This window comes from Oryzias melastigma, linkage group LG21 (assembly GCF_002922805.2).
Source record: "Oryzias melastigma strain HK-1 linkage group LG21, ASM292280v2, whole genome shotgun sequence".
NCBI lineage: Eukaryota > Metazoa > Chordata > Actinopteri > Beloniformes > Adrianichthyidae > Oryzias > Oryzias melastigma.
Genome location: NC_050532.1, coordinates 3,401,263 through 3,415,859, shown reverse-complemented (window position 1 = coordinate 3,415,859; position 14,597 = coordinate 3,401,263). Strand labels below are relative to the sequence as shown.

General features: G+C 37.3%; 1 protein-coding gene across 2 annotated transcripts in view; it reads right to left on the bottom strand.

Moving 5' to 3' along the window:
• Nucleotides 1–14,597, bottom strand: part of arhgef7a (Rho guanine nucleotide exchange factor (GEF) 7a) — a 38,783-nt gene that overhangs the window by 11,001 nt on the left and 13,185 nt on the right. For both annotated transcript variants that reach the window (XM_024286181.2, XM_024286182.1), the window contains 15 exons: nucleotides 12,747–12,831; nucleotides 12,492–12,625; nucleotides 8,839–9,040; nucleotides 7,768–7,856; nucleotides 6,560–6,654; nucleotides 6,367–6,462; nucleotides 6,141–6,263; nucleotides 4,195–4,333; nucleotides 4,060–4,119; nucleotides 3,822–3,968; nucleotides 2,515–2,601; nucleotides 2,369–2,447; nucleotides 2,157–2,296; nucleotides 566–787; nucleotides 386–479 (listed from right to left, as the gene is read on the bottom strand). In XM_024286181.2, coding sequence (XP_024141949.1) covers nucleotides 386–479; nucleotides 566–787; nucleotides 2,157–2,296; nucleotides 2,369–2,447; nucleotides 2,515–2,601; nucleotides 3,822–3,968; nucleotides 4,060–4,119; nucleotides 4,195–4,333; nucleotides 6,141–6,263; nucleotides 6,367–6,462; nucleotides 6,560–6,654; nucleotides 7,768–7,856; nucleotides 8,839–9,040; nucleotides 12,492–12,625; nucleotides 12,747–12,831 — 1,792 coding nt within the window. The remainder of the gene's footprint in view (nucleotides 1–385; nucleotides 480–565; nucleotides 788–2,156; nucleotides 2,297–2,368; nucleotides 2,448–2,514; nucleotides 2,602–3,821; nucleotides 3,969–4,059; nucleotides 4,120–4,194; nucleotides 4,334–6,140; nucleotides 6,264–6,366; nucleotides 6,463–6,559; nucleotides 6,655–7,767; nucleotides 7,857–8,838; nucleotides 9,041–12,491; nucleotides 12,626–12,746; nucleotides 12,832–14,597) is intronic.

The window sequence follows — 14,597 nt, the reverse complement described above, 5'->3', positions numbered from 1 at the left end:
CCCAGCCTCTGAGTGCACGCCTGATGTTCAACCCTGTTCAGCACCGAGACAAATCAGGGACCCGGATTTGGGAGTGGCTTGTGGGTAGCATCCGGCTCAAAGCACAGAAGTGCCAAACATGATCATGAAAGAGAAATGAATCATTGCGGCTTGAGCCCGGTTGGATTAATGTGACACCCAGACAGACATTAAAGGAATGAGTGTGAATCGTTCTTTTACCGATTCCCGAAGAATCGTTACATCCTTATTTCATACATTGATTCAACATCAGCAAGTACAACCAGACTTAATTAACATACATGCTAAAAACACAATTTTATCGGAATGGCTCTTTAACCAAGATAGAAAAACATATACTTTTTGAATCTACTAAAGGTGAACCTACTCTTCCTCAAGGCAAACTCCTCCTCAGACTGCTTCCTCTCCGGTTTGCGTTTAGGAAGCAGCTTCTTCACACTCTTCGGGCTTTTACTTATATCCTGCACACGGAGGGGAAATGGTGAGCTCCTTGTTTGACAATCAAAAATATAAATATATATATATATTTTAGTGATTTTAAAAGGACCTCCTTGTAGCAGAGAGCAGCGGAGGGCCGTAGCGGCGGTGCAGGTCGAAGGCAGCTCAGGCTCCAAGGTTTGGGGGTGTTGGGTGGTTCCAGCGGACCCCACATCATGGTGCTGTGAGACGTTCCATGGGAGGACGGATGAGGAAGGGTGTGGTAGGTAGGAGCCACCGTCATGGCCCTGCCCTCAGCAAGCCGAGATGGAGTGACCGGGTGAGATGGGAGCTGCAGAGAAAACAATCTGCTCACCATACCAAAAAAAAAGAAGAAACACCACCAAGATACAAAGCTGCACTAAAGCAGAAGAGGGGAGGGGGGCATAGCCACAGCCAGTGGGACCACACAGACTGATTACAACAATCTCCATTTAAAGCAATGTTGCTTTCAATCAGCTGAAGTTTGCCACCACTTTACTACAGTTGTTTAAAAGTTAAATTGTCAAAAAGGTTTATTTTTTTAATATATCAGCCACTTCAAAAAAGCAAAAAATATCAAACTTGCTTTTGACCAGTCACATTCACAAAAGCTTTTATTTTGAAAGGTGACTTCAATTTGGCTGAATGCACATGTATGGAGGATAATATGGGTATTGTTTGGGTTTTATCTTGTGCAGAACTGTTTTTTATGTTTCCAGTTCCTAAATAGTGCTTCAAAAATAAAAAAAAAACTTGCCAATTTTTTCCAAAGACACTTAAGTGTGACGTAGCAGTGTCACAAGGTGAAAGAGTGCAAATGTGCATAAGATGTTTCATTGTATTATAACAGTCTAACTTAGTCACTTAAAAAATAGATAAATATTCAATAGATTTTTTGTCATTTATTTTGGTTAATCGCTTAAAGACAATGTTTGTTTTAAAGAAGCCTGTGCAGTGATGGAGAACATTTGGGATATGTGACCAGAATTTCTCTTTTAAGTAAACATCAACATTCAGCAGCCAATCAGATTTTAGCATTAACCCGGATATTTAAAGTGCAGAAAAAGAATGTTTGTTTTTATGACTGTTCTTGGAGTAATACTGCAGAAATAAAAGTCTTTACAGTTCTGATCATCTTACTGTTTATGTGTTTTGTGCTCACAAATAACATTTCTGGAATATCTGTGTTAACACTTGGCAAGTTAAAACATTTCAGACAAAAAAAAAGAAGGAAAAGTTTTCTCTCTGGCCTTTTTTTGGTTAAAAGCTGCACATTGTTGTATAAAATTTACCTTGTAATTAATCACAATCCATAAGTAAGATTAATCTGATTAATTTTTTAATTGGTTTACAGCACAAACATTTTCACCCTATTATCTCGTTTTAAGTTCCAGTCCAACTATTTTATTTTAATTGTAAAAGTGTCCCTAGATAAAAATGTTCAGTAAAATGTTGAACTGTAATTATTTCTCTTTACTCATCACTAACAATCCATGTAAAATGACCTGCCTATCACAGACTTCACCACTCGCTGCTGAACATGACATAAGGCATCTTCACACATCAGGAGCTGCATTGATTTGAGCAGAAAGAAATCAACACGTCCGCACACTGTCGACTCCCCACAGGGTGGAATAAAAAGGAAGTAACTGCTAGCCATGTAGTCACTATGTGCTGACCGTGTGGCAGGGAACAGTGAGGGGTTTGTGGCTGGGAGCTGTGGCGGCGGCGTGCTTGATCTGCCTTGTTAGGTGTTCCACCCAGTCCTGCAGGTCCTGCTGGTTGGTGCATATCACCTGCAGACGGTCGAACAATGTGCCTGCGGGGACAGGGACAGAGTTTTTCAAGGCGCTGCTCGTCATTTCAATAACTGTGTGTTGTGAGGTCGTACCGTTCAGCTCAAAAGTGTTTTTATGTGCTTCACAGTCTTCAAGTTTGCTCACTATCATGCCGGTTAAAGGCAATTTTCCCTGAGAAGATAAATCAGTTAATCGGATTGTACCTCAGTTTTACATTTGAGAAAAGGTAAATGCTGACCTGGAATATGAAGCCACTCATCCTGGGGCTCGCAGACAACATGAGGAGGACGTGGGGGAAAAGCAGGAGGTAGCGTTCACTCTTCTCCTATAAGCAGTAAAGAAAATGTACGACTTCATTTGGTTTATAAGATATGGCTCTACTCCAGAAAAAAACTTCAGTGTCATCGGTCAAAGAGCTTTACATACAATAGAGAGTAAAATTATGGCGTCTTCAGTTCTCCATGAAAAAGGACCCCCCCCCCGGACATTTACAAACTGCAATCGGTTACATTTACATATCTCCTTGTCAGCCACTTTGTTTCACAGATTCAACCCAAGTCAATTCAGTTGTGTCTGTGACAGAAAGAAAATTCTTCTTCATGACTGAAAATCCATGAAGACAAAAAAAAAAAAAAAAAAAAACAGCAAGAAATAAAGAACTGCATGCAGACACGCTTTTCAGATAAAACGTTTGAGGACATAAGGACGCAACAGAAAAAAAGTGCAATTAAGATAAGAGTTGGTGTTAAAATCATGTGATATGTATCTAATTATGCATGTAATTATTTTTTTTAAATAAATAAGATTAATAAACACACAGGTGAGTGTTGGTGTCATATTTTAACTTCTTATTCACCTGCAAATTAAGAGTAAATTAAGGAAAACACATTGATTAAAGTAACTTTGAGCATTATCGTTATCATATAGATACCTCAGTTACCATATTTTTTTTAAATATAAAGTTTTTTTTTGCAAAGTTTGGCCAGGGGTGCAACTTATGTGTGCCTTTTTTAAAAACACATATAGGCTCGTCTTTTGTTATTTTCCCACTAATAACCACTACAGGACACTTTAGGTTTGTGTGTATCAGTATTTGATACTGTCAAGATCACAGAGGAAGGAGCAGCACCGTCCATACCAAACATGGAGGAGAGTCTGGTTGCTTTTTACCTGAACTTCATATTTTTCTTATTTGAAACATTTTTTTTCTTTTATTTTTCCCTCCTCGGACTGTTGCAGGACAGCAAGTCATCAAACTGGGTTACAGAGACACAGAAGTACTGCTGAAAGCAACAGCCATTTAGATACAACTCCTGCAGTAGGAGGTAAAAACTGCCGTAAAAAATTAAGTAACTAAATGATCTCATGATCCCAGGCATGGAGACCTGATTACAGATGCTTTTGGACAGCTCTTAAAAAAATAAATCTCTCAACATCATCCGTGTATTCTGTAGGTTGTAATTGACATATACAGTCAATGCTTCCAACTAGAGATAAGGCTATATAAATTTAGCTAATGGGGATCCTTAATAAAAACAAACAAACCTCTGTCATGGGACTCTGGACCAAGACCTGGCTCATGTAGATGACGGAGCCCAAGGTCTTGATGTCATCGCCCTCCCACAGTCGGATGTTCTCAGTGAGAATCTGGAGCTCCAACTCTTTCCGTTTCCGCACCTCCTGGCACTGAGCCTGGTGAGAGAGGAGCAGACAGCCTGACTGAGTCAGATCAAACCTGCCTACATGTAAAGTCTGACTGCACAGGGGGGAGTGTGGAGCTCACCGACAGATTTTTGAATGAAACCATGCACTTCTGGATGTCTGGCCTGTCAGGATGAATCTCCTGGAAGAACAGAGACATCATTTGAGAGAAAAGAAAAAAAAGACACCCAGCTAAATGCAATCCCAGAACACAAACCTCCATGTGCCTCTCCAGCTCTTTCAGTAAGGTGGGGTATTTGTCCAGTCTCATAAAGGGTTTACTGAGACCTGTGGTGAGGGTTAGGATTCCAGGAGTAACTGCACCCCGTCCCTCCATAAACTCCCCCAGAGCTTCACTGAAAGACACAAACATTCAGAGGTAAAGACTCCTGACAATGATTTCAATGGTCTACTTTCTTCCTGTCCAGATTAATTTAAACTTGTCAAATAAGTTAAACCTAATTAGACTGAAGAGTCTGGAGACATACCTTTAATGAGGTACATAGTATAAACAAAAAACATTTTCAGTGATTATTGCTTCAGCAGATAGAGCCGTTTACGTTCGTAACAGTTTGGGACCCCAAACATGAGCAAAGAAAATCAAAGCAGGATGTTACCACCTGATGCCCAACCTTCAGACAGCGAGGTGGACATGTGACTTCCAGACTAAACTGCAAATTCAGCACTGCATTGGACCAAACTGATCGAAAAGTTCTCAGTTGTTAATTAATACTGTTTTAAATAAGTCTTTACTGCAAAAAACAAAAAAAAATTACAATGTTAACTGGGTTTTAGAATGCTACAAGAAATATACCAAAAATATGAAATCTCATCTTATATCTTACAAACATCAAATCTGTTGAGCTACATCCACAACGCCATGCTGGACTGTTGCTCCCCGATGCTAGCCAATGTCTGAATGAGAAATCTGGTGAATCTTGCTCCAGGCTTTCTCTTTCACAAACCTAAAAAGATGCATATCCGGGCGTTTACATTGACTATTCATTGAAAGTGGTCACTTGACCACAGGTTGCAGAGAGTGGCGTGAACACAACTTTAGAGCTCTTGTCTTTGTGTGATAGGAACAAGAGTATTTACTGAATGTGTTTGGTTTGCACAATCTGACCCAACAAGTTTAACAATGTGGATAATTCAGAAGAGACCAAAACACACAAAGGGGCAGCTTTGATTTTACTGGATAACAAAGGGAGGGGCAGAGGACAAAACCCTCTCAATCAGCTGAAGTCATTAAAACTGGGTCAGGCTACATTGGTCTCCTGCCGTTTTTTGGCTTTCCGACTTCTGTTTTATTTTACAAATGTGATGTTTTTATGCAAACTAAACTTCTGAACTTCAATTACTAGTATGCTCCTGGAAATGTGTGTGTATTTTTTAATTATTTATGGTGGTAAAATAGGCAGTAAAAACCCTTCTCTGCATGCTTCCAAGAAGCAACACAGAATACAGAGCAAGCACAAGAGTTGCTGTTCACACCAAGGAAGAATCACCAGTTCAGAAAAAAAATACAGTCTAGGAATGACAAAATTCACAATCAAGGTAAATGTTTCTTTAGCCATTAATAAATAATGGAAACTACATTAGGTATATAGTACACAATCTATAACATCCTCAGTGCAAAAATGAGGAAAACAGAAAGAATGTTAGGCTTTAAAGTTTTCTCTTGCTGAGTCAGTCCTCTAACTTCCTGGATGAAGTTCATTCAAAAACCAAAGCAACCGTTATCTTTAAACTGACAGGTGATCATGCAATCATCAGTTTTATAGTAGCTGTTCTGGAGTGTTCAGACCACCACCAGACAACTCTTATGATGAGAAAAAAACTAATCTCTAAGAAACATTTTCAATAACTGGTTGGAATACTGAAAATTAAATGGCACCTGCCAATAAACAATAAATAAATAAAGCTAAATGTGTCATGTCATCAATGTTTTCCTCATCTATCCCAATCACTGGCTCAAACAGCAATGCTTCACACTCTTTTTCTAATTAAACTTTTTACACAGTTTTTGGGACTTATGCAATTCACTGTAAAGACAGCAGATCTCATACATGTTCTGGGGCTCTTAAAGCACAGTAAAATGTGCTGGAGCAACACTGCAGCTCACTCTGACAGCATCACTACTGACTGCAGCTTAAAACTCACCTGTGCTGAGTGAGCACATTCACTGCAGACGGATGGTTGGAGCAGTATCCGTTATAGAGAGCCTTCATCTGTGGCATGAGGTTAAGGAAGAAGCTCCCCACCCTCTGCTGGCTTTCTGGAAGCCTAAAGAGGGGAAAAAAAAGAAAACAGAATGTTTCACACACAGGTAACTGCTTTGAAGTGGGACAAAGTTTTGGTTTCATAGAGCATCTTTTGTGGGACTGACTTAGTGCACTCCTCCAGGGACTGAACCAACATCTGCTGGAAGGTGCTGATCTCCTCCAGGTTCCCCAGAATCAGTGCCACATCTGAACTGCTCAGTCTGGAGGACGAGAAGGAAACATCCAAAACACACCTCAATGCAGGTTTGTAATACTTGCTAAACCACCAGTTTTAATGTATTTTTAACTGAATCCTACTTGTCAGAGATATGAAGAGGTCGCAGGTAGTTGGTCAGGAGGCTTTGAATGTCCTTTGAATATGCCGTCTCAGTTTCTAAAATATTCTGCAACACCTACAGCACAAAAAGAAAAACAGAAAAAAAGTTTAATAGAAATGTTTCTCCTCAAAATAACTTAATTTATTTTTTTAAAAACAGAACTGAAGGTTACACAAAGACAATCCAGTTCTTTAACACCCTACAATAAGGGTCTCTTTCTTAATGCTAGTTAATGAATAACTAAACTTTAACTATTAAATAAAGTGTTAACAGGCACGTTTATGCATTACTTTGCATTATTTAATGCATGAATTACCAGTTAACCAATATTTATTATTCAACATTACTTATTGCATAATGAAGCATCAATAAAAACTGCAGTATGCAATTGCTTAAAATTATGTATTAATAGGTTTATAAAGCCTTAGAAATTATAACTTACTGTGGTTGTTAAGAGTTAGGAGGTAATTTGTACATTTTTAACATATCATTTATAGCCTGACCTAACACTTCAAAAATGTTTAAAAGCCTCATCAGTATTAATTAAGTATCAATTAACCTTGGCAGACAATTATGAAACTGATTATTGTAACCTTTTTGTAAAGACCCAACAGTTATAATTTTGGAAACACTTGATAAATAGGGAAGAGAAAGAAGAACAGGATGAAAAAGAACGAGAAAAAGAACGGTATTAGGTATGGTTGAACAATTAGCTAAATGACAACTAATGCTTTAAGTACTATATTTAGTAATGTAAAGTAATGCATAAAAATGTCTGTTTTTACTTTATTTAATATTTAATCATTGCAAATGTATGCATCAACTAATTTTAACAAAGGGACACTTATTGCAAAGTGTTACCAAAAGTTCTGGTCTCAAAAGTGATCATAAATTTATCAGATAGTCAGTTGTGTTGTAATAGAAAAATCTTTAAAGTGTATTTTAGAGTTATGTGAATCATTACCACACAGCTCCACCATGAAACAGCTCTTAAAATTTAAGATAAATCTGCAATCAAACTGTTAGTAGTGAGGATTACAAAACCTGCAAGTAAGAGGCACAAACAGAAAAAACACCAATAAAAAGAAGATATCAAATAGACAAAACATTCCTTAACAAAGACAGCAATAGCAAACAAAGGTAAAAAGGAAAATCAATAATATGTCCAAATATGAACTGTATCCTTACCAAGTTATAGTAGGTCTTGCTAATTGCAGAAGTGTCAAAACCTTTGGGTGGGCTCTTTAAGGTGCCAGATTTAGGAGACACCTGTTTGTCTGATGCAAAGAGAGAAACAATCACATTGTGTTTTCACTTATAGGATAACAGGGATATCCGAAGGGACAAGTGAAAGAAACCATTATGACAGATGCCCATGGTGACATTCAGCTTGATGCTGCTTTGGCGAAAAACACACAAACGCTCTTCCACTTGTCTAAAGTACGGCTACAAATAACTGATCTGCATTCATTTTAAACCTCCTAAGATCCAAGCTAATATTAGAGCCAACCCTGTACACATGTAGTAACAGGGCTCTTGTTAAAGCAGAATTAATCACTGTGATAATATAACCCAAAATGTGATGTCCAAGCATGTGGACGCTGGGTCTGAAGACATTTAATGTTTATTGTTTGAGTCAGTTGCCACAAGAACATGTTAAAAACACCAAAAACACAATTTGATTTGAGTAGGTCTGTAATAAACTGTTGCATTCTGGTGCAAAGTCAGTATGAAACACTGCTTTAACGCTGCTTTAACAGTCGAAGAGTTAGTATTTTTCAAAGAGCGCGTGTAATTTAGGTGTTGTCCACGACATCTCCAGTGTCAAAGGGATAAAACCCATTTATTAGATTCTAAAAAAATGCTTTGATAACTAGTATTATAAATAAAACAGAGGTTTAAAACAGGTTTCAATGAATGGATTGATTTTCTAAGAAAGGTTTGATTCTAAATTAGTTAAAATATAATTTAATTGATTTTTTAATCTACCTCTATAATCATCTGGAAAGCTCGCTCAAAGGAATGCTTAGTTTGCTCAGATCAATAACCTTCAGAAAAGCTTGCACATTTATTACTAAGATGATGAATCACTACATTGTAGTTGAGTTTTGAAAAAAAAATGTCTCTGCTTTTGGTCTCCCTGAGGAGGTGATAATAATGTTGAAATGTTGATAAGCAATCCTATAACCTGTCTGATCAGCACGTCTTCTGTTATTTCCAAACACAGCATCTCTTCTTCCATGTTTCTGTGGCACCTACCAGTGCCTTTGACTTCGCGCACATAGTTGCTAGGAAACCAGCCGGTCTTGCCGCTGAGGGTCCCTTCCCACCAGCCGCCCTCTTCCTGCCGAGTCACATTGATGATGTCTCCCTTGTTGAAAGTGAGCTCATCCTCGTTGGTCTGCTGGAAGTTGAACCGCGCCTTCACCAGCAGCTGCTGTCCGCTGTTCTCTGACATGTCCTGATGGAGAGAAGGATTTTACCATTTTCATTCACTTCTCAAATGTGGCAGCATGTTGGGCACACACTGACTTTTTCCTGTACAAAATACCAACATTTTCTGAATTTTCTTCTATTTTTAACGAATAATAATTTTTCTTCTCATGTAAGGAAATCCTCTCTTTGGATACCTCAAAAGTAGTATTTTCAATAATCTGCAAAAGATTCCTTTAAAGTATTTCAAATTAAAACAAGAATGGAATCAAATGGATTCTTACATTTCTGTGAGAACAAACCAGGGGAAAAAACTTGCACTTATTTTATGTAAAAAGGAATTCTGTTCAGGCAGTAGAAGAGATAAATGTAAACACAGAGGTACAAACTTACGGTAATTCAACAGTCTCCACTGCTTTTTGGACGAATAAGATTAGACTTTTGCTAATTTTCCAACCAAAATAGAAAGAAATAAAAATGATTTTGACACCTGCAAAGATTTGCTCATCCAGTTTAAAAATGACTGTCCACTTTTACATCTGGTGGGGCAACAGCAAGCTTAACAAGTGGCTCAAAAGGACCTAGATCTTTAGTAGGGGTCTAAACAGATCTACAAAGACAATCTGTGATATGTTAAAAATAAAGCAATCAAATACTCTAAAGAGGCAGGAAACAACATAGTTCTAAAACTTGATCTCACATAATTTGGCTCTTGATCTTGTGATCTGCAGGTTGACCTCTAGACAGAGATTGATCAAAAGTTGACAGTAATTATTTAGCAAATCTCAAAACATAAACCTAAAAAAACTGTCCTCACACCCACTGCAACCTAAAAACTTAAAAGTTTCACAAAACATGAAATATCTGGAACTAAAGTTGCAGGTGTTTGGCAATAATTCCAGTCATCCCCTAGATTATTGAGTTCAGCTGTAGGTGTTAATACACAAACTCATCACAATGACTTGCAGCATGTAAACTAAAAGCAGAAAACAGACTGCAACACTTGGCATTGTGGGTAGACATCTTTAAAGCAACAAAAAAAATACTTGTGGGGGCAGGACAGGAAAAAGTGTTGACAAAAATATAGTCAGATAAAATATATATTTTGTATGAATGAGTAGGATTACAAATGACCATTATTTTGATTTTGTAACACAAATAGTCATAATTATTTTGAAAAAATTTGTTTCTGCTTTCAGTTTAGATTTTTAGTTCAGTTTTTTTTTAAAAAAAGTATTGCAAATGAACATGATCTGATAGCTTATGCATATTTTTTTATTGATTTTTATTGATTTATTTTTACTTTGTTACAAGACTGTTTCTGGATATTAGCGTGATGATACTGTCCATTTAAAAAAAGAACTTTGTGTTTTGTGTCTCCTGCACAGAATATATTTGGCTTTCCAAATTAACATAAATCTTCTATGGTGATCAGATCATTTGTTTTATAAAACTGGACTTATTTTTCTATGAAAGTTTGAACTTTGAGAGTTTAAACAAGAGGGAAAAGTATAAAAACAATAATGTCTGTCTAAGAAAAATGTATAAATGTGCAGTTGAGTTTTACAGCTTTAAAACGTCTAGAAACATTGTATAAAATTGAAGATTATTACATTGTGAAATTTGTTTATCACAGGTTATTTTCAGAACCTAACTCCGGTAATAGATGAGGGAACACTGTATACAGTAATGTAGCAGAAAAGTGTCCAGCAGAAAAAACAGTCACTAGAAGAAACAAAACTGAAATTTTCTTCTGCCGTCTATTTATTTGCACATTTTTAACATAACAAGCCAATATAGACAGACGTCAATGATGGAATGATGGCAAATATTTTTATTTAACCCTCTGGAACCGACCTGCTGTGCAGCTATGAGTTCAACGTGATAAAACTCTGTCTAAAACGAACTTGAACTTATTTTATGTTCTATAACTGATATTTTACTGAATTAAAGGGAGAACATGGCAATTATTTGGAGTTATTGGACAAAATCCATCTTTTATTGTTTATAATAAACGAGGTGGAAGACAAAATTTGATCCGACGGCTGCACGGCACAGCAGTGCGCCCACAGTGGAGGGGCGGAGCGAATCAGAGCTGTCCCATATAAAAAAATTCCACAAGGAGGAAACCGATTATTATTCTATTTTGGGGTGGGGTCCAACAAGATTTTACTACAACAACCACTGGCGTTATCATAAAAATCATGGAAACTATGTGATTCTCCGCAGAAGTCCCACCCGCTGCCGGGTAGGCGGCCCGCAGTGGGGGCAAAGCGGGCCTGTCCGCTGTTAGAAATACCACAAGGAGGAATTCAACCACAATTTTATTTTGGTATAGGGTCCAACATGAGTTTACTACAACAACGACCACTGTCATTGTCAAAGAATCGCGGAAACTCAGCATTTCACCGCCAAAGTCCCGCCCGCCGCTGTTAAGAGAGGCGAGCAACAGAACAGACAGACACGCCCCCTTCACCTGAGAGTAGATTACAGCTGAGCTGACCTGAAATCCAGCTGGATCAAACTTCTCCCTGAAACCTTTTCATTGTTCCTCACAAACAATATGAGAAAAAAGAAAAAGTTGAAAAAAATTCATACGAAAATTAAAAGACATTAGAATTCCAGGACAAATGTCACATGGACAGCAGTGTTCTTCTGAGATAAATTCTTATTTTTTGGGCTGCCTAGAAGCCGAAGCCACACAGGCAGACAGATCACGTCTGTATAATAGCATAAGAAAGGTCACATCATTGAGCAGTGAGGTCTGTGATGTTCTTCAGTCTACAGGAAACTGTTTATAAGTGCGCCAAATGAGGGATCTGCAAATTTTGCCTAGAATTTGTTTTTGTATTTTCATTCAAAAATGTGTTTACTAGTTTGTTGACTAAATGTATTCTTGTTTTTTTTATTAAATTACACCTAAAACCTTCATTCTATGTTGTAAAAACAGTTAGTTAAACATTTTTGGGGTTTTCCCATCAAAATAAATCACATTTTTCCAAATGGAATTTTCTGTTTTTGCATCATTCTATATCTAGTGTGCGAATACAACATGTAAAAATGACTAAATAAAGGTGGTGTCACATAGGACAGGTTGTACTGGTTAAAATGATACCAAATAAGCACGCATGTATTCTTCCAAATTGAAAATACAGAGGTAAATTCAAAAGCAGACAAAAACAGAGCTTTAGGCTCTAGGTTCCACAGGGTTAAACATAATTGATTAGAAAGAAGACTCACTGCAGCCCTAGAAACCTGTTTTAAAATCACCTCTACACCTCTATTACGACGCTACAAGGTCATGGCACTACATTAATGTCACTTTTGGACCATTTTTGCCAAACATCAACCACACCCAGCTTATCCTTGATGTTACCACACACACACAAAAATACTCTTGACTATGAGATGACAACAATCTTTTGCTCAAAATGTTCTTTTCAATGTGATTTTAGACACTTTCTGCATTCTGAGCTTACCAGACTGCGAAACTGGCTCTGCAGCAGCTTGGAGGATCGGCCCAGAGACGCCTGAGAGGACAGGGATTCAAACGACTTGATGCGGTGGGCAGAGGAGTGTCGGGCACACACAGAATCACTGCCCACGCCGATATCTGCACAGGAAAAGAAGAAGAAGCATGCAGCATAAATAAACTGCCAGCACCCACACACTTACAACCGCCAGTCCTTCTTTCATAAAAACAACTCCACATGCACATAACACACACTACTAACCTGCAGTTACTTTGTTCAGTGCAACCAGAGAGCTCAGCACCTTTGAGAAGTTCAGGCCCAACAGCAGGTCACTGGCCTCAAAGGGCTGCAGGTGACAAGAAGACAGAACAAGAGGAATTATTTCATCCTTTTAATTAATAATGAAATGTAATGTAATCTTATTAATAAAATATATAGATTCAAGTGACTTTGCTGAATAATTCAAAAATGAGTCTGATTTCAGGATTCAAAGGCTTGTATTGTCGGTTCACTCTAAGGATGTATTCAGATAGGAAAAGTCCATTGGTCTGGACTGAGATGTTTGGTCTGCCTTTTAACCAAAGATTTCTGCTTTAAAAAAAAAAGTTTGTAAACTAAAGCACGTGACTGAAGATCTCCTTAGTCATTAGCCAGGAATTAAGATGCAAGGGCAAAGCAGCAAGAGGCAAAATTAAATATGGAAGTGCTACACTTTGCAATCCTCTTCAAGATAGTTCACTAATTCAAACTTTATATTTCAGTGACCAATTTTAAATCCCTCCATCTATGTCATGTACAACATTTTTTACTGCTGCTTTGGTACAGTGGAGGCATGCTGCAAGGTGGTTACTGAGGAAACGACCACTAAATAAGTACGCTGATAAGTGTTTATGACATATGGATTGTAGAGAAAACAGTGCGAGAAGCAATGTGCATCACATTTTTGTCCATTTCCAGTTCATTGTGGGTTATTGTAGATTTTTCTTTCAGGGATAGCAACAATTGTGTTCTTGTGTGTGCTGAGTGTAGCAGAATTTGAACACTTAAGCAAATGATATACAAACACTTCTTCAATTTAGACGATGTATTTCATATTTTGAACAAACTCTCTTAAAGTCAAAGGTTGTTCTTTGGAAAAATAAATGAACAAACACAAAACTAATGATATTTTTTTAAAAAGTAAACGATGATTATTATTGTTTGGTATTGTATTTTGGCAACATTAAGTAAAAAACATATGAAACACTCAAAGTCATGCATTGTTTTAGTAACCTTAACTAAATTATCAGGCAGCACATTTTGAAAAAATTAAACCTCAGTATGCACAATGACTAATTCTTAAAACTTGTGCGGATTTTTTAATACAAAAAAAATCTTAAAAGGCAAAATATATAAATATTCTTATTTAACAGTACAGGAATAAAATGTACAATGTACTCATCAAAGGCAGAATATTTTGTCATTTCCATAGCTATCAACCTATTAAACATACTTTGCTTTTATTTGGATTATGAAAATAATGCACTTCATGAAATGGTATCGGTGCTGCAGTAAATGACATCCCAACACATTAAAGAAAGAATTTCAGATTCTGATCAATAACCCTCGACTTATTGTGCAATAAAAACAAACCTGGAAGAATGCATTAAGACAGACTTCTAAACTTGCACAATCTTCATTTACCACCATGTATATTTTACATTCTAACGCAGCACATTTTATTAGATTATCAAGCCTTTATAAAGCTCATTTCAATAAGTGAAAAACACCATATTTGTATCATTCCTGCCTCAACATTAGCACTGCTTTCCATGGCCTGCAAGTTCCTGTGATGACAAAGACTGTTTTGTTGACGAGCGTTGCCATCATCTGCTCTTTTCTGTGTAGAGCCGTCATGTGACGAGTTACACTAGTAACTCACAGTGTCTTAGGGGGAAATCTGGCTATGAGAAAGTTACTGTTGTCTATTAACACGTTAATGTTGTTAGTTACTTTAACTAGTTTTTGATGTTTTCTGAGGAGTCCTTACATTTTTTCAGTCCGATTTTTGTATCTTTAGGAAGATTTTTACCACAGAAGATGATGAATGATGAGCGTGACCTGTTGGCGCTT